Here is a 22,049-nt window from a genome sequence, read left to right as displayed (position 1 = left end):
TCATAGTTCAGTATTGAGGGAGTGTGGAACTGTCGGTGGTCAGTATTGAGGGAGTGTGGCACTGTCGGAGGTTAGTATTGAGGGAGTGTGGCACTGTCAGTGGTCAGTATTGAGGGAGTGTCACACTGTCAGAGGTCAGTATTGAGGGAGTGTCACACTGTCGGAGGTCAGTATTGATGGAGAGTGGCACTGTCAGAGGTCAGTATTGAGGGAGTATGGCACTGTCAGAGGTCAATATTGAAGGAGTGTCGCACTGTCACAGATCAGTATTGATGGGGTGTGGCACTGTCAGAGGTCAGTATTCAGGGAGTGTCGCACCGTCGGAGGTTAGTATTGAAGGAGTGTGGCACTGTTGGAGGATAGTATTGAGGGAGTGTGGCACTGTCAGAGGTCAGTATTGAGGGAGTATGGCACTGTCAGGGGTCAATATTGAAGGAGTGTCGCACTGTCAGAGGTTAGTATTGAGGGAATGTCGCACTGTCGGAGGTCAGTATTGAGGGAAGGCCGCACTGTCGGAGGTCAGTACTGAGGGAGTGTGGCACTGTCGGAGTTTAGTATTGAGGGGTGTGGCACTGTCGGAGGTCAGTACTGAGGGTGTGTGGCACTGTCAGAGGTTAGTATTAATGGAGTGTGGCACTGTCAGAGGTTAGCACTGACGGAGTGTGGCACTGTCGGTGGTCAGTATTGAGGGAGTGTGGCATTGTCAGAGGTCAGTATTGAGGGAGTGTTGCACGGTTGGAGATCAGTACTGAGGGTGTGTGGCACTGTCCGAGATTAGTATTGAAAAGGTATTGCACTGTCAGAGGTCAGTACTGAGGGAGTGTGGCACTGTCAGATGTCAGTATTGAGGGAATTCGCACGGTCAGTGGTCAGTATTGAGGGAGTATCACACTGTCAGAGGTCAGTGTTGATAGAGAGTGGCACTGTCAGAGGTCATTACTGAGGGAGTGTCACATTGTCATAGTTCAGTATTGAGGGAGTGTGGCACTGTCGGTGGTTAGTATTGAGGGAGTGTGGAACTGTCGGAGGTTAGTATTGAGGGAGTGTGGTGCTGTTGGTGGTCAGTATAGATGGAGTGTGGCGCAGTCAGAGGTTAGTATTGAGGGAGTGTCGCTCTGTCGGATGTCAGTATTGAGGGAGTGTGGCACTGGGGAGGTCAGTATTGAGGGAGTGTCACGCTGTCAGAGGTCAGTATTGATGGAGAGTGGCACTGTCAGAGGTCATTACTGAGGGAGTGTCACATTGTCATAGTTCTGTATTGAGGGAGTGTGGCGCTGTCGGTGGTTAGTATTGAGGGAGTGTGGCACTGTCGGAGGTTAGTATTGAGGGAGTGTGGCACTGTCGGAGGTTAGTATTGAGAGAGTGTCGCTCTGTCGGAGGGTAGTATTGAAGAGGTATTGCACTGTCAGAGATCAGTACTGAGGGAGTATGGAACTGTCGGTGGTCAGTATTGAGGGAGCGTGGCACTGTCGGAGGCTAGTGTTGAGGGAGTGTGGCACTGTCGGAGATCAGTACTGAGGGAGTGTCACACTGTCAGAGGTTAGTATTGAGGGAATGTCGCACTGTCGGAGGTTAGTATTGACGGGTGTGGCACTGTCGGAGGTCAGTATTGAGGGGTGTGGCACTGTCAGAGGTTAGTATTGAGGGGAGTGTTGCACTGTCGGATGTCAGTACTGAGGGTGTGTGGCACTGTCGGTGGTCAGTATTGAGGGAGTGTGGCATTGTCGGAGGTCAGTATTGAGGGAGTGTTGCACGGTTGGAGATCAGTACTGAGGGTGTGTGGCACTGTCAGAAGTTAGTATTGAAAAGATATTGCACTGTCAGAGATCAGTACTGAGGGAGTGTGGCACTGTCAGATGTCAGTATTGAGGGAGTGTCGCACGGTCAGTGGTCAGTATTGAGGGAATATCACACTGTCGGAGGTCAGTATTGATGGAGAGTGGCACTGTCAGAGGTCATTACTGAGGGAGTGTCACATTGTCATAGTTCAGTATTGAGGGAGTGTGGAACTGTTGGAGGTTAGTATTGAGGGAGTATGGAACTGTCGGTGGTCAGTATTGAGGGAGTGTGGCACTGTCGGAGGTTAGTATTGAGGGAGTGTGGCACTGTCAGTGGTCAGTATTGAGGGAGTGTCACACTGTCAGAGGTCAGTATTGAGGGAGTGTCGCTCTGTCGGATGTCAGTATTGATGGAGTGTGGCACTGTCAGAGGTTAGTATTGAGGGAGTGTCGCTCTGTCGGATGTCAGTATTGAGGGAGTGTGGCACTGTGGAGGTCAGTATTGAGGGAGTGTCACACTGTCAGAGGTCAGTATTGGTGGAGTGTGGCACTGTCAGAGGTCAGTATTGAGGGAGTGTCACACTGTCAGAGGTCAGTATTGAGGGAGTATGGCACGTCAGAGGTTAGTATTGAGGGAGTGTGGCACTGTGGAGGTCAGTATTGAGGGAGTATCACACTGTCAGAGGTCAGTATTGATGGAGAGTGGCACTGTCAGAGGTCAGTATTGAGGGAGTATGGCACTGTCAGAGGTCAATATTGAAGGAGTGTCGCACTGTCACAGATCAGTATTGATGGGGTGTGGCACTGTCAGAGGTCAGTATTCAGGGAGTGTCGCACCATCGGAGGTTAGTATTGAAGGAGTGTGGCACTGTTGGAGGATAGTATTGAGGGAGTGTGGCACTGTCAGAGGTCAGTATTGAGGGAGTATGGCACTGTCAGATGTCAGTATCGAGGGAGTGTCGCACGGTCAGTGGTCATTATTGAGGGAGTATCACACTGTCAGAGGTCAGTATTGATCGAGAGTGGCACTGTCAGAGGTCATTACTGAGGGAGTGTCACATTGTCATAGTTCAGTATTGAGGGAGTGTGGCACTGTCGGAGGTTAGTAATGAGGGAGTGTCGCTCTGTCGGATGTCAGTATTGAGGGAGTGTTGCACTGTCAGGGTTTAGTTTTGAAGTCGCTTCGCAGTATCGGGGGTCAGTACTAAGGGAGTGTCATGTTATCGAAGAAACACATTTCCCAGTGCAAGTCTCAATAACGAGTCTTCAATTTCGCCAAAATCACAAGGAATTGGGACGTTTATGCAATATGATTAGTGCTGTAAAACACCCAACACTTTGCTGCAATTTCGCATAAAGGTGCATCTGTACCAAAAGGAAAAAAAAATGAGGAGGAATGATGCAAGAATTGATTGTGAACTTGTTTTCTGGTCATTGTACTGATGCCCTTCGCACTGAGTGCCCGGGATACAGACATGTGTGCTTCATTGCTGTAATATTGACATTAAACTATCAATGAAGATCTAGGGCAGTTAGAACAATCTCATTCTGTGTTTGCTTCATGGTTTGCACTGGAGCCCAAATTCTGTCTGAAACATTCAATGGTGCATTGTCAAAATACTGTCTGTCAGATGTTAAAGCCCCATCGCTTTCTCAGTGGGAATCTGGGACATTATTCAGGTTATAGTAGGACAGGTGTCTCGAGTAGCCTGGCCAGTATTTATCCTTCAACCTATCTTCCTAAAAAAAACTCTCTGGTCATTATCATGTAGTTGTTTGAAGGATCTTGCTGTGTCTAAATTGGCTACTATCTTTCCATTAATTCAGCAGTTGCCAAGCTTCAAAAGTACTTCATTGACTGTAAAGTACTTTGGGATATCTTGAGGTAGTGACAGGCACTATAAAAATGCTAGTGAGTCTTGTTTTCTCATTGTACCATGTGGCCATCAGGATGGTGAACCAGAATGACCTTGATCTTTTGTCCCTAACTTCCTGCAAGAAGTTGGAATTGCGTTAAAGCAATATTGGCACGAGCCACGGAATCCCACACAGTGATCAGAGAATTGAAGTTCACTCCAATCTCAGCCAGTGACCCCTGCCTGAGGATTGTGAAAGCTCCGTGCTGTCTCAGAGCCTAACTGTGTTGCTCCATCACTGTGTACACTGAGGAAACCAGCTGAGGTCACAGGCACTGAACAGTAAACATTGCACTAATCTCAGCTTTACACCCTGCAGCTTCAACAATGCTAAAGAAACTCAATGTCATTCAGGACAAAGCAGTTCCATTCTCATCTACTGAACTCAATACTCACTGCCCACCATATGGGTGCAGTGGCAGCAGGGTGTACCAAATGTAAGATATATTGGAGCAACTCTTCAACAGCAAATCCATGGTCTCTGTGATCTAGAAGGACAAAGGTAACAACTGCATGGACAAACCACCTTGTTTTCCTCCTCGAGCCACTCACTGTTCTGACAGAGAACTAAGTCACCGTTCCGTCACCATTGCTAGGTCAAACTCCTGGAACCTGCTAACACCGCCATGGGTTGCTAACACCACATAGACTGCAGTGATTCAAGGTGGCAGCTCTACACCACCTTCTCAAGGGCATTTAGGATCATCTCATAGATTAAGGGAAATATAGCCAGTGTGCTACACTGTTAGGGGCATCTGAATTAAAATTAGCATTTTTTCACAGTGTCAAGGTGTCGGTGTTCGACTGGGGTGGACAAAGTCAGATGACACCAGGTTACAGTCCAACAGGTTTATTTGAAATCAGAAGCTCTCCGAGTGTTGCCCCTTCACCTGATGAAGAAGCAATGCTACGAAAATTTATGGTTTCAAATAAACCTGTCGGACTATTACCTGGTGTTGCAATTTCTGACATTTTTCCGCTGTTTGGCAGTCGATCCCTGTTAATTCATCCTCTGGCCACTTAAACGTTCATTCCAAATCCTACAGCCCGGGACCCACATCACATCAAACCTATTCAAATCTTGGAGTGAAAATTTCTGCCAGGCTTCTGGTGTCACTGACGCTTCCAGGAATAACTGATTAGAATATAATCATGCTCCTTGATATAAACAATTCAAATTTGAACTTGTGAATCAATTTTTAACACTGCTACCCCGTAGTCAACTGAACTGCCTGTTCCCTAGATTACGTGATATGTTTCTCTCCTAAAGAGGTGTAGGTAATGCCTGGGTTCACAGCCTACTGGTTCCAGTGGAGCTAAGCAGAGGCATCAATCTGTCAGGGAAGGCAAACTGACTCCTCAGTAGCCCATCCGACCGAGTCCTCTATTGTTTCTAAAGGGTTACAGGAGCCTGGGCAGCTGCAGGTTATGTTAGCAGCACAGAGGGCCTCCGAGAATCAGTGCCAGGATGAACCATTTGTTCCTGATCATTTAATGTACAGCACCACAGGGTTTGGAAAGGGAATTGATGGGACGAGTTCCTTCTGGACAATGGTTCAGCTGATTAAGAAGAGGGAGAAGGATGTCATGGATACAGTTACAATCTGAGAAGTGAAATAGGAGACACACTCACAACACAAAGCAACGTGAGATAATTCTACAAACGCAGTGAGCTTTCCAGAATTGTCCAGCCTGTGTGCTATCTGAAAACCACAGAATGTGGGAAGTTTCCAGGTCCTTTTCTGTCAGAGGTAGTCACAACCTATTCTGAAACACACCATGTGAGCAGGTGAAGGACTTTATCCTGTACTCTGCTCAAGGCAGTCCCCTCTAACACACCCACCCCATCTCTGGCGATACCAACTTGTGATACGGTATAGGGGAGCTCGAAGAGACATTCTCAGTGGGAGAGTGGACAGCGAAAGTTCACAGGCAATTCAATCACAGCAGAAGGGACTCTGTTCTCAACCACACCCACACTTCCCAGCAACAGTTAGGGAATACAGTCAGTATGCAAAACCCTAGGGATATTCTCTCCACACCCACAGTCAAAGAAACAAACCATTCCATCAACCAATGTGAGAAAGTGGAGTTTGTCTCTGCACATCTGTGTGCCTGTACATCTGTGTGTGCATATGCCTATTTGCCAGTATGCACATTTATGTGTGCGCGCTTGTGTATATGTATATGTACATGTTTACATGTGAAAATGTGTGTGTGTATATATATATATATATATAAAATATATATATTATACACACACACACACACACGTGTGTGTGCACATGTCTGTGTGTGTGTTTATTTCAATATCTGTCTAGGCTTTCACAACCTCAGGATGTCTCAAAAACCTTTACATCCAATTCAGTGCTGGGGGATCGCTCCTGATTGTCTTTGAATAGTGCCACAGGATTTTTTACATCCAGAGATGACAAATGGATCATCAGTTTTTATTTAACTCTCCTGTGGGACTTGGGAGTTAGTGTCAAAATCTCTGACAATGCAGCAACCCTTCAGTTGGCAGAGTTAGTCTGAAGTTGGTTTGAACTCAACCTCTGATTCTGACCCTCTGAGAAAAACAGAACTTTAACTGAAACTAGAAGCCACAGCAAATTATCATGCAGCAGCGAGGCCAGTAGCTGTACTCACATTCATTGAGAGACACAGGCGATCCACCTCTAGACTTTCTGAAATCCTCGCCATAACTGTATGAAGACAGGTTTGGATGACTGGATCCTCGACCAAAGGTTGTTTGTTGGTTACTGCCCATTCCTGTAGCCACCTGGGACATCCTTTCTTTAGTTTTCAGTGCGTGAGCTCGATCCTGGCGCAAACGCTCTTCATCTTTCAGCAGAGCAACCAACTGTTTGGCCTTCTCTCTCACATTGATACCTTGGTCTTTCCCATCCCGGTCAATGTACTGAAAATCCTTCAGAGTCTGCACAGTGAAGATGTTCTCCTTACATTGCTGAGACACCTTCTCTGAACCAGTCTTGATCAAATAATCTAGCAGAGTCAGTGCCTTGTAGACATGTCTCCAATTCTTCCCATGATCATTCAAACGCTTCCAAATCATGCCCATGATCTCGGAAAATGCCACCACATTAAAGGTCAGGTCCGCAATGTTGGACATGAGGGAACTGGGTGGGCCCCAGGGGTCATTGGATGTAGCTTCTCGCACTTTGATCTCGGCATCCGAGTAATTATGGACAATGTTCTTCATTTGTCTTCGAATCGCTGAGGTGGCCATTCTTGGTCTTCGACTCAATCCCGACTGGAGACAAATCAACTCGACCCGGGGAGTTTGTATTACTGTAATCCAAGAGGACAGGGGGGTCACTATCCCATCAGGATTTGTCCCCAACCACCAGCAAGAATCAGGGAGCCTCAGCTGTGAGCGGAAGAATGAGAGGAGTCATCTTAGAGATCTACAAACTCACACTGTCCCCTTGAGTAACTCCCTCCCAGAAGAGGGTCTCACCCTGCTGCCGGTGGGGGGAGTGGTTCTGGTGCTGACTCCCCGCATTCTGAAGCAGGGAGCTACAACCAAAACACTCAAGCAATGATGGGGCTCCCTCACTAATAGGCCAGCTTTTAAAGTTAAACCTTTAATTCCAATTCATTTGTAAGTTCATTTTGAGAGCCACCATCCCAGATTAAGGTCTGCACACAAGTCACACACACTCACTCAAACACATCCACTTCAATTACCCACTTTGCTCACTCAGTTCACCCTCCCCATGCTTTAAACTTCCCACCTCCCTCAGCACTCACCCTCACACACAGAAACTGAGATCACTCACACATACACAAACAGTTTCTCCATTCACTTGGAATGTGCTAACCCTATGCAGCCTGGTATTAGCACTGCCAACCTTACAGCAGCCCGCCAGTTCAATCAGTGAGTGAAATGAACACTTTGACTGCCTTTGCAATGGAGCAGGTGACTTTATCTGGGTCCAAGCTTGAAGCAATCACCTCTTGCTCTCCTCGGCTCAATGTACTCACTGCAACATGGAATTAATGGGAGCTCTCCAAAGCAGAAAGAGAGAGACAGTCCATTCAGATTACTAGAGCAGAATAAGACAGACTGAATTTAGTGAGCCCAACTTTCAAACACCCATTGGTGGATACAAGTTCTTGCAGTTTATCCACCGAATGATTGTTGTCCAGAGAGAGATCAGCTGTGTGAAATTTTTAAAATTCAGATACATTACTGAGAGCACATTCAGATATGTTACAGAACTCACCGATCACTGGATAAACGTGTCCTGTAAGCAACTCCCAAACAAAGTGAGCAGGATTTGCAAAACCAGCAACTCTGAGGTCAAACAGAGCAGGAGGGCGGACTGGAGGGGAAGCAAACCAGATCAATCCATTGCTGGAATCCAGGGAGTGTTCACTAACTGTAACGCTAGCACTCACCATTCTCCCATTAGAGAGAATCATCACAGTTTTGAACAGAGGCAGAGGGGGGTTGCTCCACACTGTAGTGTCTGTGAAAGCCAGAATGAAGGGTTGTCTGTTTTTGACAGCTCAGCTCACTCTGTGAGGCTTCCCCATTTACACAGACTTCACTTTAACTCAATCCAAATAGAGAGAGGCAGGAAAAGAACTTAAGCTCTGGACCAGAGAAAAGGTTATCGATACCTCAGCTCCCGCCTTTGGAGCTGATTGACTTGGTTGGGGGAAGGGAGAGCTGATCGACTGTGGGGGGGTGGAAGGATAGGACAGGAGCTGATCGACTGTGGGGAGAAGGGCAGGAAGCTGATTGAGGGGAGGATTAGGGGGAAGCTGATCCTCTGTGGAGGGCAGTGAGGAAGCTGATCAAGTGTGGGGGGGGTGGGGGGAAGCTGATCAAGTGTGGGGGGGGGTGGGGGGAAGCTGATCAAGTGTGGGGGGGGTGGGGGGAAGCTGATCAAGTGTGGGGGGGGGGGTGGGGGGAAGCTGATCAAGTGTGGGGGGGGTGGGGGGAAGCTGATCAAGTGTGGGGGGAAGCTGATTGAGTGTGGGGGGGTGTAATGGAGGAATCTGATCAACTGTGGAAGGCAACAGTTGAACTTTGAGGGAGAGAAGGGAATAGATCAGATGTGTGAGGATGGGGGTGGGAGTGGGCTGGGGAAGCTGATTGACTGGATTGATTGAGGGTGAGGAAATAAACTCCGAAAAGGGTAGCTGATCGACTGAATGAGGCAGCAGTTAATAGATTGTTCCAGGGAGCAGTGGCAGAGAATAGAAAAAGTGTTTGTTAAAATTGATTTGCTGAGTTAGTTATTGCAGTTCACGTGCTAGGCTCTGTGGACTTTGCTGATGTCATCTGACTATTGGCCTGAGTTGATGAATTATTAAGCATTTGCTGAGACTGGTGGTTCTTCTGCTACTGATTTATTACATGGTCCACAATTACACATACAGTTCAGGGAAGTGGGTGAGAATTGCCTCAAATTCTTACTACAAACTCCAAGCAGCTTCTCGTCTGATCTCTGATTTACCCCAAACCTTACTGACAGGGCTTGGTGCTGTAGCAAGACTCTAACAGCTCCCTTCACACTCACACATTCCTCTCTGCAGGAATCACACTGGAAAAGAAACCAGAAACAAAATCTCAGGCTAAATTCTCCCTCTCTCTCATTAATGGATTCATAGGCTGATGCTGACTGGACTTAGGTCACCAGGCACTGCAGGGAATAGGACTCAAACACAGAATAACAGAAAGCTCCTGTATTTCTACAAAACCTTTCACTATCCCAAGAGGTTATGATGCTTTGCAATCATGCAGCAATTCTGAACAAAACAGACAGCAGCACTGCAGCAACCATAATTATACACAGCAAGATCTCACAAACAGCACTTGAAAATATCCAGATAACTTCTTCCCTTTCTTTAAAAATAGTGTTCTGGTATTTTGTGTGCACTTAGAAGTGCATCAAGTGAAAGAATCAGCAAGCGTGATCTTCAACTATGTTGCATTCCCTTACTAGCAGTCCTCAGACAGTGCTGTACTCCCTCAGCACTGAGACTGTTAATGCAGTACTCCCTCAGTACTGATCCTCTGATAGTGCAGTATTCCCTTAGCACTGACCCTCCGATGGTGCATCGCTCCCTCAGCACTGAGACTGTTAATGCAGTACTCCCTCAGTACTGATGCTCTGATAGTGCAGTATTCCCTTAGCACTGACGCTCCGACGGTGCATCGCTGCCTCAGCCCTGACCATCTGATAATGCAGTACTCCTTCAGCACTGACCCACCAACAGTGCAGTACTCCCTCAGCACTGACCCACCGACAGTGCAGTACTCCCTCAGCACTGACCCTCTGACAGTGCAGGACTCCCACAGCACTGACCCACCGACAGTACAGTACTCCAACGGGCACTGACCCTCCGACAGTGCAGACACCCTCAGCACTAACCCACAGACAGTGCAGATTACCTCAGCACTGACTCTCTGACAGTGCAGTACTACCTCAGCCCTGACCCTCCGATAATGCAGTACTCCTACAGCATTGACCCACCAACAGTGCAATACTCCCACAGCACTGACCCACCGACAGTGCAGTACTGCCTCAGTACTGACCCTCTGACAGTACAGTGCTACCTCAGCCCTGACCCTCCGATAATGCAGTACTCCTTCAGCACTGACCCACCGACAGTGCAGTACTACCCCAGCCTTGACCTTCCGATAATGCAGTACTATCTCAGCACTGACCCTCTGACAGCGCAATAATACCTCAGCACTGACCCTCAGACACAGCAGGACTCCCACAGCACTGACCCTCCAACAGTGCAGTACTCCCTTAGCACTGACCCTCTGACACAGCAGTACTCCCTCAGCACTGACCCTCCAACAGTGCAGTACTCCCTAGCACTGACACTCCGATAATGCAGTACTCTCTCAGAACTGACCCTCTGACAGTGCAGTACTCCCTCAGTAGTGACCCTCTGACAATGCAGCATTCCCTCAGTACAGACCCTCAGATAGTGCGGTACTCTCCGAGTACTAAACCTCCGATAGTGCGGTGCTCCCCTAGTACTGACCCTATGAAAATGCTGCACTCCCTCAGTACTGACCCACCGACAGTGCAGTACTCCCTCAGCAGTGACCCACCGACAGTGCAGTACTACCTCCGCACTGACCCTCCCACAGTGCAGACGCTCTCAGCACTGACCCACCGACAGTGCAGTACTCCCTCAGCACTGACCCACCGACAATGCAGTACTCCCTCAGCACTGACCCTCCAACAGTGCAGTACTCCCTCAGCACTGACCCTCCGACAGTGCAGTACTCCCTCAGCAATGACCCACCGATAATGCAGTACTCCCTCAGCACTGACCCTCCAACAGTGCAGTGCTCCCTCAGCACTGACCCTCCGACAGTGCAGTACTCCCTCAGCACTGACCCACCGACAATGCAGTACTCCCTCAGCACTGACGCTCCGACAGTGCAGTACTCCCTCAGCACTGACCCTCCAACAGTGCAGTACTCCCTCAGCACTGACCATCTGACAGTGCAGTACTACCTCAGCCCTGACCCACCGACAGTGCAGTACTCCCTCAGCACTGACCGTCCGACAGTGCATTACTCCCTCAGCACTGACCCTCTGACAGTGCAGTACTACCTCAGCCCTCACCCTCCAATAATGCAGTACTCCTTTAGCACTGACCCTCCAACAGTGCAGTACTCCCTCAGCACTGACCCTCCGACAGTGCAGTACTACCTCAGCACTGACCGTCTGACAGTGCAGGACTTCCACAGCACTGACCCACCGACATTGCAGTGCTCCTTCAGCACTGACCCTCTCACAGTGCAATACTTCCTCAGTACTGACCTTCTCACAGCGCAGTACTCCCTCAGCACTGACCCACCGACAGTGCAGTTCTCCCTCAGCACTGACTCTCTGACAGTGCAGTGCTCCCTTAGCACTGACCCTCCGACAGTGCAGTACTCCCTCAGCACTGACCTTCCGACAGTGCAGTACTCCATCAGCACTGGCCTTCAGACAGTGCAGTACTCCCTCAGCACTGACCCTCTGACACAGCAGTGGTCCCTCAGCACTGACCCTCCGACAGTGCAGTACTCCCTCAGCAATGACCCACCGATAATGCAGTACTCCCTCAGCACTGACCCTCCAACAGTGCAGTGCTCCCTCAGCACTGACCCTCCGACAGTGCAGTACTCCCTCAGCAATGACCCACCGATAATTCAGTACTCCCTCAGCACTGACCCTCCAACAGTGCAGTACTCCCTCAGCACTTACCCTCCAACAGTGCAGTACTCCCTCAGCACTGACCCTGCAACAGTGCAGATGCCTTCAACACTGACCCTCTGATAGTGCAGTGCTCCCTCAGCACTAACCCACTGATAGTGCAGTGCTCCCTCAGCACTGGCCCTCCGACAGTGCAGACACCATCAGCACTGACCCACTAACAGTGCAGATGCCCTCAGCACTGACCTCTGACAGACCAGTACTACCTCAGCCCTGACACTTCGATAATGCTGTACTCCTTCAGCACTGACCCACCAACAGTGCAGTGCTCCCTCAGCACTGACCCTCCGACAGTGCAGTACTCCCTCAGCACTGACCCTCCGACAGTGCAGTACTCCCTCAGCAATGACTCACCGACAGTGCAGTACTCCCTCAGCACTGACCGTCCAACAGTGCAGTACTCTCTCAGCACTGACCCTCCGACAGTGCAGTACTCCCTCAGCACTAAACCACCGACAGTGCAGTACTCCCTCAGCACTGACCGTCCAACAGTGCAGTACTCTCTCAGCACTGACCGTCCGACAGTGCAGTACTCCCTCACCATTGACCCTCCGACTGTGCAGTACTCCCTCAGCACTAAACTACCGACAGTGCAGTACTCCCTCAGCACTGGCCATCCAACACTGCAGTACTCCATCAGCACTGACCTTCCGACAGTGCAGTACTCCCTCAGCACTGACCCTCTGACACAGCAGTACTCTCTCAGCACTGACCCTCCAACAGTGCAGTACTCCCTCAGCACTGACACTCCGATAATGCAATACTCTCTCAGAACTGACCCTCCGACAGTGCAGTACTCCCTCAGTAGTGACCCTCCAACAGTGCAGTACTCCCTCAGTACAGACCCTCAGACAGTGCGGTACTCTCTGAATACTAACCCTCCGATAGTGCGATGCTCCCCTAGTACTGACCCTATGACAATACTGCACTCCCTCAGCAGTGACCCTCTGACAGTGCAGTGCTACCTCAGCCCTGACCCTCCGACAGTGCAGACACCCTCAGCACTAACCCACAGACAGTGCAGATTACCTCAGCACTGACCCTCTGACAGTGCAGTACTACCTCAGCCCTGACCCTCCGATAATGCAGTACTCCTACAGCATTGACCCACCAACAGTGCAATACTCCCACAGCACTGACCCACCGACAGTGCAGTACTGCCTCAGTACTGACCCTCTGACAGTACAGTGCTACCTCAGCCCTGACCCTCCGATAATGCAGTACTCCTTCAGCACTGACCCACCGACAGTGCAGTACTACCCCAGCCTTGACCCTCCGATAATGCAGTACTATCTCAGCACTGACCCTCTGACAGCGCAGTAATACCTCAGCACTGACCCTCAGACACAGCAGGACTCCCACAGCACTGACCCACCGTCAGTGCAGTACTCCCTCAGCACTGACCCTCCAACAGTGCAGTACTCCCTTAGCACTGACCCTCTGACACAGCAGTACTCCCTCAGCACTGACCCTCCAACAGTGCAGTACTCCCTAGCACTGACACTCCGATAATGCAGTACTCTCTCAGAACTGACCCTCTGACAGTGCAGTACTCCCTCAGTAGTGACCCTCTGACAACGCAGCATTCCCTCAGTACAGACCCTCAGATAGTGCGGTACTCTCCGAGTACTAAACCTCCGATAGTGCGGTGCTCCCCTAGTACTGACCCTATGAAAATGCTGCACTCCCTCAGTACTGACCCACCGACAGTGCAGTACTCCCTCAGCACTGACCCAACGACAGTGCAGACGCCCTCAGCACTGACAGTGCAGTACTCCCTCAGCACTGACCCTCCAACAGTGCAGTGCTCCCTCAGCACTGACCCTCCGACAGTGCAGTACTCCCTCAGCACTGACCCACCGACAATGCAGTACTCCCTCAGCACTGACGCTCCGACAGTGCAGTACTCCCTCAGCACTGACCCTCCAACAGTGCAGTTGGCCTCAGCACTGACCATCTGACAGTGCAGTACTACCTCAGCCCTGACCCACCGACAGTGCAGTACTCCCTCAGCGCTGACCGTCCGACAGTGCATTACTCCCTCAGCACTGACCCTCTGACAGTGCAGTACTACCTCAGCCCTCACCCTCCAATAATGCAGTACTCCTTTAGCACTGACCCTCCAACAGTGCAGAACTCCCTCAGCACTGACCCTCCGACAGTGCAGTACTACCTCAGCACTGACCGTCTGACAGTGCAGGACTTCCACAGCACTGACCCACCGACAATGCAGTGCTCCTTCAGCACTGACCCTCTCACAGTGCAATACTTCCTCAGTACTGACCTTCTCACAGCGCAGTACTCCCTCAGCACTGACCCACCGACAGTGCAGTTCTCCCTCAGCACTGACTCTCTGACAGTGCAGTGCTCCCTTAGCACTGACCCTCCGACAGTGCAGTACTCCCTCAGCACTGACCTTCCGACAGTGCAGTACTCCATCAGCACTGGCCTTCAGACAGTGCAGTACTCCCTCAGCACTGACCCTCTGACACAGCAGTGGTCCCTCAGCACTGACCCTCCGACAGTGCAGTACTCCCTCAGCAATGACCCACCGATAATGCAGTACTCCCTCAGCACTGACCCTCCAACAGTGCAGTGCTCCCTCAGCACTGACCCTCCGACAGTGCAGTACTCCCTCAGCAATGACCCACCGATAATGCAGTACTCCCTCAGCACTGACCCTCCAACAGTGCAGTGCTCCCTCAGCACTGACCCACCGACAGTGCAGTACTGCCTCAGTACTGACCCTCTGACAGTACAGTGCTACCTCAGCCCTGACCCTCCGATAATGCAGTACTCCTTCAGCACTGACCCACCGACAGTGCAGTACTACCCCAGCCTTGACCCTCCGATAATGCAGTACTATCTCAGCACTGACCCTCTGACAGCGCAGTAATACCTCAGCACTGACCCTCAGACACAGCAGGACTCCCACAGCACTGACCCACCGTCAGTGCAGTACTCCCTCAGCACTGACCCTCCGACAGTGCAGTACTCCCTCAGCAATGACCCACCGATAATGCAGTACTCCCTCAGCACTGACCCTCCAACAGTGCAGTGCTCCCTCAGCACTGACCCTCCGACAGTGCAGTACTCCCTCAGCACTGACCCACCGACAATGCAGTACTCCCTCAGCACTGACGCTCCGACAGTGCAGTACTCCCTCAGCACTGACCCTCCAACAGTGCAGTACTACCTCAGCACTGACCGTCTGACAGTGCAGGACTTCCACAGCACTGACCCACCGACAATGCAGTGCTCCTTCAGCACTGACCCTCTCACAGTGCAATACTTCCTCAGTACTGACCTTCTCACAGCGCAGTACTCCCTCAGCACTGACCCACCGACAGTGCAGTTCTCCCTCAGCACTGACTCTCTGACAGTGCAGTGCTCCCTTAGCACTGACCCTCCGACAGTGCAGTACTCCCTCAGCACTGACCTTCCGACAGTGCAGTACTCCATCAGCACTGGCCTTCAGACAGTGCAGTACTCCCTCAGCACTGACCCTCTGACACAGCAGTGGTCCCTCAGCACTGACCCTCCGACAGTGCAGTACTCCCTCAGCAATGACCCACCGATAATGCAGTACTCCCTCAGCACTGACCCTCCAACAGTGCAGTACTCCCTCAGCACTTACCCTCCAACAGTGCAGTACTCCCTCAGCACTGACCCTGCAACAGTGCAGATGCCTTCAACACTGACCCTCTGATAGTGCAGTGCTCCCTCAGCACTAACCCACTGATAGTGCAGTGCTCCCTCAGCACTGGCCCTCCGACAGTGCAGACACCATCAGCACTGACCCACTAACAGTGCAGATGCCCTCAGCACTGACCTCTGACAGAGCAGTACTACCTCAGCCCTGACACTTCGATAATGCTGTACTCCTTCAGCACTGACCCACCAACAGTGCAGTGCTCCCTCAGCACTGACCCTCCGACAGTGCAGTACTCCCTCAGCACTGACCCTCCGACAGTGCAGTACTCCCTCAGCAATGACTCACCGACAGTGCAGTACTCCCTCAGCACTGACCCACCGACAGTGCAGTACTCCCTCAGCACTGACCCACCGACAGTGCAGTACTCCCTCAGCACTAAACCACCGACAGTGCAGTACTCCCTCAGCACTGACCGTCCAACAGTGCAGTACTCTCTCAGCACTGACCGTCCGACAGTGCAGTACTCCCTCACCATTGACCCTCCGACTGTGCAGTACTCCCTCAGCACTAAACTACCGACAGTGCAGTACTCCCTCAGCACTGGCTATCCAACACTGCAGTACTCCATCAGCACTGACCTTCCGACAGTGCAGTACTCCCTCAGCACTGACCCTCTGACACAGCAGTACTCTCTCAGCACTGACCCTCCAACAGTGCAGTACTCCCTCAGCACTGACACTCCGATAATGCAATACTCTCTCAGAACTGACCCTCCGACAGTGCAGTACTCCCTCAGTAGTGACCCTCCAACAGTGCAGTACTCCCTCAGTACAGACCCTCAGGCAGTGCGGTACTCTCTGAATACTAACCCTCCGATAGTGCGATGCTCCCCTAGTACTGACCCTATGACAATACTGCACTCCCTCAGCACTGACCCTCTGACAGTGCAGTGCTACCTCAGCCCTGACCCTCCGACAGTGCAGACACCCTCAGCACTAACCCACAGACAGTGCAGATTACCTCAGCACTGACCCTCTGACAGTGCAGTACTACCTCAGCCCTGACCCTCCGATAATGCAGTACTCCTACAGCATTGACCCACCAACAGTGCAATACTCCCACAGCACTGACCCACCGACAGTGCAGTACTGCCTCAGTACTGACCCTCTGACAGTACAGTGCTACCTCAGCCCTGACCCTCCGATAATGCAGTACTCCTTCAGCACTGACCCACCGACAGTGCAGTACTACCCCAGCCTTGACCCTCCGATAATGCAGTACTATCTCAGCACTGACCCTCTGACAGCGCAGTAATACCTCAGCACTGACCCTCAGACACAGCAGGACTCCCACAGCACTGACCCACCGTCAGTGCAGTACTCCCTCAGCACTGACCCTCCAACAGTGCAGTACTCCCTTAGCACTGACCCTCTGACACAGCAGTACTCCCTCAGCACTGACCCTCCAACAGTGCAGTACTCCCTAGCACTGACACTCCGATAATGCAGTACTCTCTCAGAACTGACCCTCTGACAGTGCAGTACTCCCTCAGTAGTGACCCTCTGACAATGCAGCATTCCCTCAGTACAGACCCTCAGATAGTGCGGTACTCTCCGAGTACTAAACCTCCGATAGTGCGGTGCTCCCCTAGTACTGACCCTATGAAAATGCTGCACTCCCTCAGTACTGACCCACCGACAGTGCAGTACTCCCTCAGCAGTGACCCACCGACAGTGCATTACTCCCTCAGCACTGACCCAACGACAGTGCAGACGCCCTCAGCACTGACAGTGCAGTACTACCTCCGCACTGACCCTCCCACAGTGCAGACGCTCTCAGCACTGACCCACCGACAGTGCAGTACTCCCTCAGCACTGACCCACCGACAATGCAGTACTCCCTCAGCACTGACGCTCCGACAGTGCAGTACTCCCTCAGCACTGACCCTCCAACAGTGCAGTTGGCCTCAGCACTGACCATCTGACAGTGCAGTACTACCTCAGCCCTGACCCACCGACAGTGCAGTACTCCCTCAGCGCTGACCGTCCGACAGTGCATTACTCCCTCAGCACTGACCCTCTGACAGTGCAGTACTACCTCAGCCCTCACCCTCCAATAATGCAGTACTCCTTTAGCACTGACCCTCCAACAGTGCAGTACTCCCTCAGCACTGACCCTCCGACAGTGCAGTTCTACCTCAGCACTGACCGTCTGACAGTGCAGGACTTCCACAGCACTGACCCACCGACAATGCAGTGCTCCTTCAGCACTGACCCTCTCACAGTGCAATACTTCCTCAGTACTGACCTTCTCACAGCGCAGTACTCCCTCAGCACTGACCCACCGACAGTGCAGTTCTCCCTCAGCACTGACTCTCTGACAGTGCAGTGCTCCCTTAGCACTGACCCTCCGACAGTGCAGTACTCCCTCAGCACTGACCTTCCGACAGTGCAGTACTCCATCAGCACTGGCCTTCAGACAGTGCAGTACTCCCTCAGCACTGACCCTCTGACACAGCAGTGGTCCCTCAGCACTGACCCTCCGACAGTGCAGTACTCCCTCAGCAATGACCCACCGATAATGCAGTACTCCCTCAGCACTGACCCTCCAACAGTGCAGTGCTCCCTCAGCACTGACCCTCCGACAGTGCAGTACTCCCTCAGCAATGACCCACCGATAATGCAGTACTCCCTCAGCACTGACCCTCCAACAGTGCAGTGCTCCCTCAGCACTGACCCACCGACAGTGCAGTACTGCCTCAGTACTGACCCTCTGACAGTACAGTGCTACCTCAGCCCTGACCCTCCGATAATGCAGTACTCCTTCAGCACTGACCCACCGACAGTGCAGTACTACCCCAGCCTTGACCCTCCGATAATGCAGTACTATCTCAGCACTGACCCTCTGACAGCGCAGTAATACCTCAGCACTGACCCTCAGACACAGCAGGACTCCCACAGCACTGACCCACCGTCAGTGCAGTACTCCCTCAGCAATGACTCACTGACAGTGCAGTACTCCCTCAGCACTGACCCACCGACAGTGCAGTACTCCCTCAGCACTGACCCACCGACAGTGCAGTACTCCCTCAGCACTGACCCACCGACAGTGCAGTACTCCCTCAGCACTAAACCACCGACAGTGCAGTACTCCCTCAGCACTGACCGTCCCACAGTGCAGTACTCTCTCAGCACTGACCGTCCGACAGTGCAGTACTCCCTCACCATTGACCCTCCGACTGTGCAGTACTCCCTCAGCACTAAACTACTGACAGTGCAGTACTCCCTCAGCACTGGCCATCCAACACTGCAGTACTCCATCAGCACTGACCTTCCGACAGTGCAGTACTCCCTCAGCACTGACCCTCTGACACAGCAGTACTCTCTCAGCACTGACCCTCCAACAGTGCAGTACTCCCTCAGCACTGACACTCCGATAATGCAATACTGTCTCAGAACTGACCCTCCGACAGTGCAGTACTCCCTCAGCACTAAACCACCGACAGTGCAGTACTCCCTCAGCACTGACCGTCCAACAGTGCAGTACTCTCTCAGCACTGACCCTCCGACAGTGCAGTACTCCCTCAGCAATGACTCACCGACAGTGCAGTACTCCCTCAGCACTGACCCACCGACAGTGCAGTACTCCCTCAGCACTGACCCACCGACAGTGCAGTACTCCCTCAGCACTAAACCACCGACAGTGCAGTACTCCCTCAGCACTGACCGTCCAACAGTGCAGTACTCTCTCAGCACTGACCGTCCGACAGTGCAGTACTCCCTCACCATTGACCCTCCGACTGTGCAGTACTCCCTCAGCACTAAACTACCGACAGTGCAGTACTCCCTCAGCACTGGCCATCCAACACTGCAGTACTCCATCAGCACTGACCTTCCGACAGTGCAGTACTCCCTCAGCACTGACCCTCTGACACAGCAGTACTCTCTCAGCACTGACCCTCCAACAGTGCAGTACTCCCTCAGCACTGACACTCCGATAATGCAATACTCTCTCAGAACTGACCCTCCGACAGTGCAGTACTCCCTCAGCACTGACCCACTGACAGTGCAGTACTCCCTCAGTACAGACCCTCAGACAGTGCGGTACTCTCTGAATACTAACCCTCCGATAGTGCGATGCTCCCCTAGTACTGACCCTATGACAATACTGCACTCCCTCAGCACTGACCCTCTGACAGTGCAGTACTCCCTCAGCACTGACCCTCTCACAGTTGAGATGCCCTCAGCACTGACCCACTGATCGAGCAGTACTACCTCAGCCCTGACACTTCGATAATGCAGTACTCCTTCAGCACTGGCCTTCAGACAGTGCAGTACTCCCTCAGCTCTGACCCTCTGACACAGCAGTACTTCCTCAGCAATGACCCTCCGACAGTGCAGTACTCCCTCAGCACTGACCCACCGACAGTGCATTACTCCCTCAGCACTGACCCACTGACAGTGAAGTACTCCCTCAGCACTGACTGTGCAGTACTACCTCAGCACTGACCCTCTGACAGCGCAGTACTCCCTCAGTACTGACCCTCCAACAGTGCAGTACTCCCTCAGCACTGACCATCTGACAGTGCAGATGCCCTCAGCACTGACCCTCCGACAGTGCAGTACTCCCTCAGCACTGACCATCCGACAGTGCAGATGCCCTCAGCACTGACCCTCCGACAGTGCTGTACTCCATCAGCACTGGCCCTCCAACACCGCAGTACTCCATCAGCACTGACCTTCCGACAGTGCAGTACTCCCTCAGCACTGACCCTCTGACACAGCAGTACTCTCTCAGCACTGACCCTCCAACAGTGCAGTACTCCCTCAGCACTGACACTCCGATAATGCAATACTCTCTCAGAACTGACCCTCCGACAGTGCAGTACTCCCTCAGTAGTGACCCTCCAACAGTGCAGTACTCCCTCAGTACAGACCCTCAGACAGTGCGGTAGTCTCTGAATACTAACCTTCCAATAGTGCGGTGCTCCTCTAGTACTGACCCTATGACAATACTGCACTCCCTCAGCACTGACCCTCTGACAGTGCAGTACTCCCTCAGCACTGACCCTCCCACAGAGCAGTACTCCCTTAGCACTGACCGTCCGACAGTGCAGTACTCCCTCAGCACTGACACTCCGACAATGCAGTACTCTATCAGCACATACCCTCTGAGAGTGCAGTGCTCCCTCAGCACTGACCCTCCAACAGTGCAGTACTCCCTCAGCACTGAACCTCAAACACAGCAGTACCCCCTCAGCACTGACCCTCCAACAGTGCAGTACTCCCTTAGCACTCACCCTCTGACACAGCAGTATTCCCTCAGCACTGACCTTCCAATAGTGCAGTACTCCCTCACCACTGACCTTCCGACAGTGCAGTACTCCCTCAGCACTGACCCTCTGAAACAGCAGTACTCCCTCAGCACTGACCCTCCGACAGTGCTGTACTCCCACAGTAGTGACCCTCTGACAGTGAAGCATTCCCTCAGTACAGACCCTTACACAGTGCAGTACTCTCTGAGTACTAACCCTCCGATAGTGCGGTGCTCCCCTAGTACTGACCTAATGACAATGCTGCACTCCCTCAGCACTGACCCTCTGACAATGCTGCACACCCTTAGCACTGGCCCTCTGACAGTGCAGTGCTCCCTCAGCACTGACCCACCGATAATGCAGTACTCCCTCAGCACTGACCCTCTGACAATGCTGCACACCCTCAGCACTGGCCCTCTGACAGTGCAGTGCTCCCTCAGCACTGACCCACCGATAATGCAGTACTCCCTCAGCACTGACCCACCGACAGTGCAGTACTCCCTCAGCACTGACCCTCCGACAGTGCAGTTCTCCCTCAGCACTGACCCTCCAACAGTGCAGATGCCCTCAGCACTGACCCTCTGACAGTGCAGTGCTCCCTCAGCACTGGCCCTCCGAAGTGCAGACACCCTCAGCACTGACCCTCCCACAGTTGAGATGCCCTCAGCACTGACCCACTGATCGAGCAGTACTACCTCAGCCCTGACACTTCGATAATGCAGTACTCCTTCAGCACTGGCCTTCAGACAGTGCAGTACTCCCTCAGCTCTGACCCTCTGACACAGCAGTACTTCCTCAGCAATGACCCTCCGACAGTGCAGTACTCCCTCAGCACTGACCCACCGACAGTGCATTACTCCCTCAGCACTGACCCACTGACAGTGCAGTACTCCCTCAGCACTGACCCTCTGACAGCGCAGTACTCCCTCAGTACTGACCCTCCAACAGTGCAGTACTCCCTCAGCACTGACCATCCGACAGTGCAGATGCCCTCAGCACTGACCCTCCGACAGTGCAGTACTCCCTCAGCACTGACCATCCGACAGTGCAGATGCCCTCAGCACTGACCCTCCGACAGTGCTGTACTCCATCAGCACTGGCCCTCCAACACCGCAGTACTCC

General features: G+C 52.2%; 1 protein-coding gene across 8 annotated transcripts in view; it reads right to left on the bottom strand.

Moving 5' to 3' along the window:
• Positions 1 to 22,049, bottom strand: part of LOC140463911 (epsin-2-like) — a 147,566-nt gene that overhangs the window by 86,846 nt on the left and 38,671 nt on the right. For 2 of the 8 annotated variants that reach the window (XM_072558385.1, XM_072558390.1), the window contains one exon: positions 6,344 to 7,006. In XM_072558385.1, coding sequence (XP_072414486.1) covers positions 6,344 to 7,006 — 663 coding nt within the window. Of the gene's footprint in view, positions 1 to 6,343; positions 7,086 to 7,944; positions 8,367 to 22,049 lie in introns of those variants that run through there. The other 6 variants (XM_072558386.1, XM_072558387.1, XM_072558383.1 and 3 more) reach the window with 5 other exon arrangements.

This window comes from Chiloscyllium punctatum, chromosome 39 (genome assembly GCF_047496795.1).
Source record: "Chiloscyllium punctatum isolate Juve2018m chromosome 39, sChiPun1.3, whole genome shotgun sequence".
Taxonomy (NCBI): domain Eukaryota; kingdom Metazoa; phylum Chordata; class Chondrichthyes; order Orectolobiformes; family Hemiscylliidae; genus Chiloscyllium; species Chiloscyllium punctatum.
The sequence above is the reverse complement of the archived record's forward strand: the minus strand, read 5'-3'. Positions and strand labels throughout refer to the sequence as shown.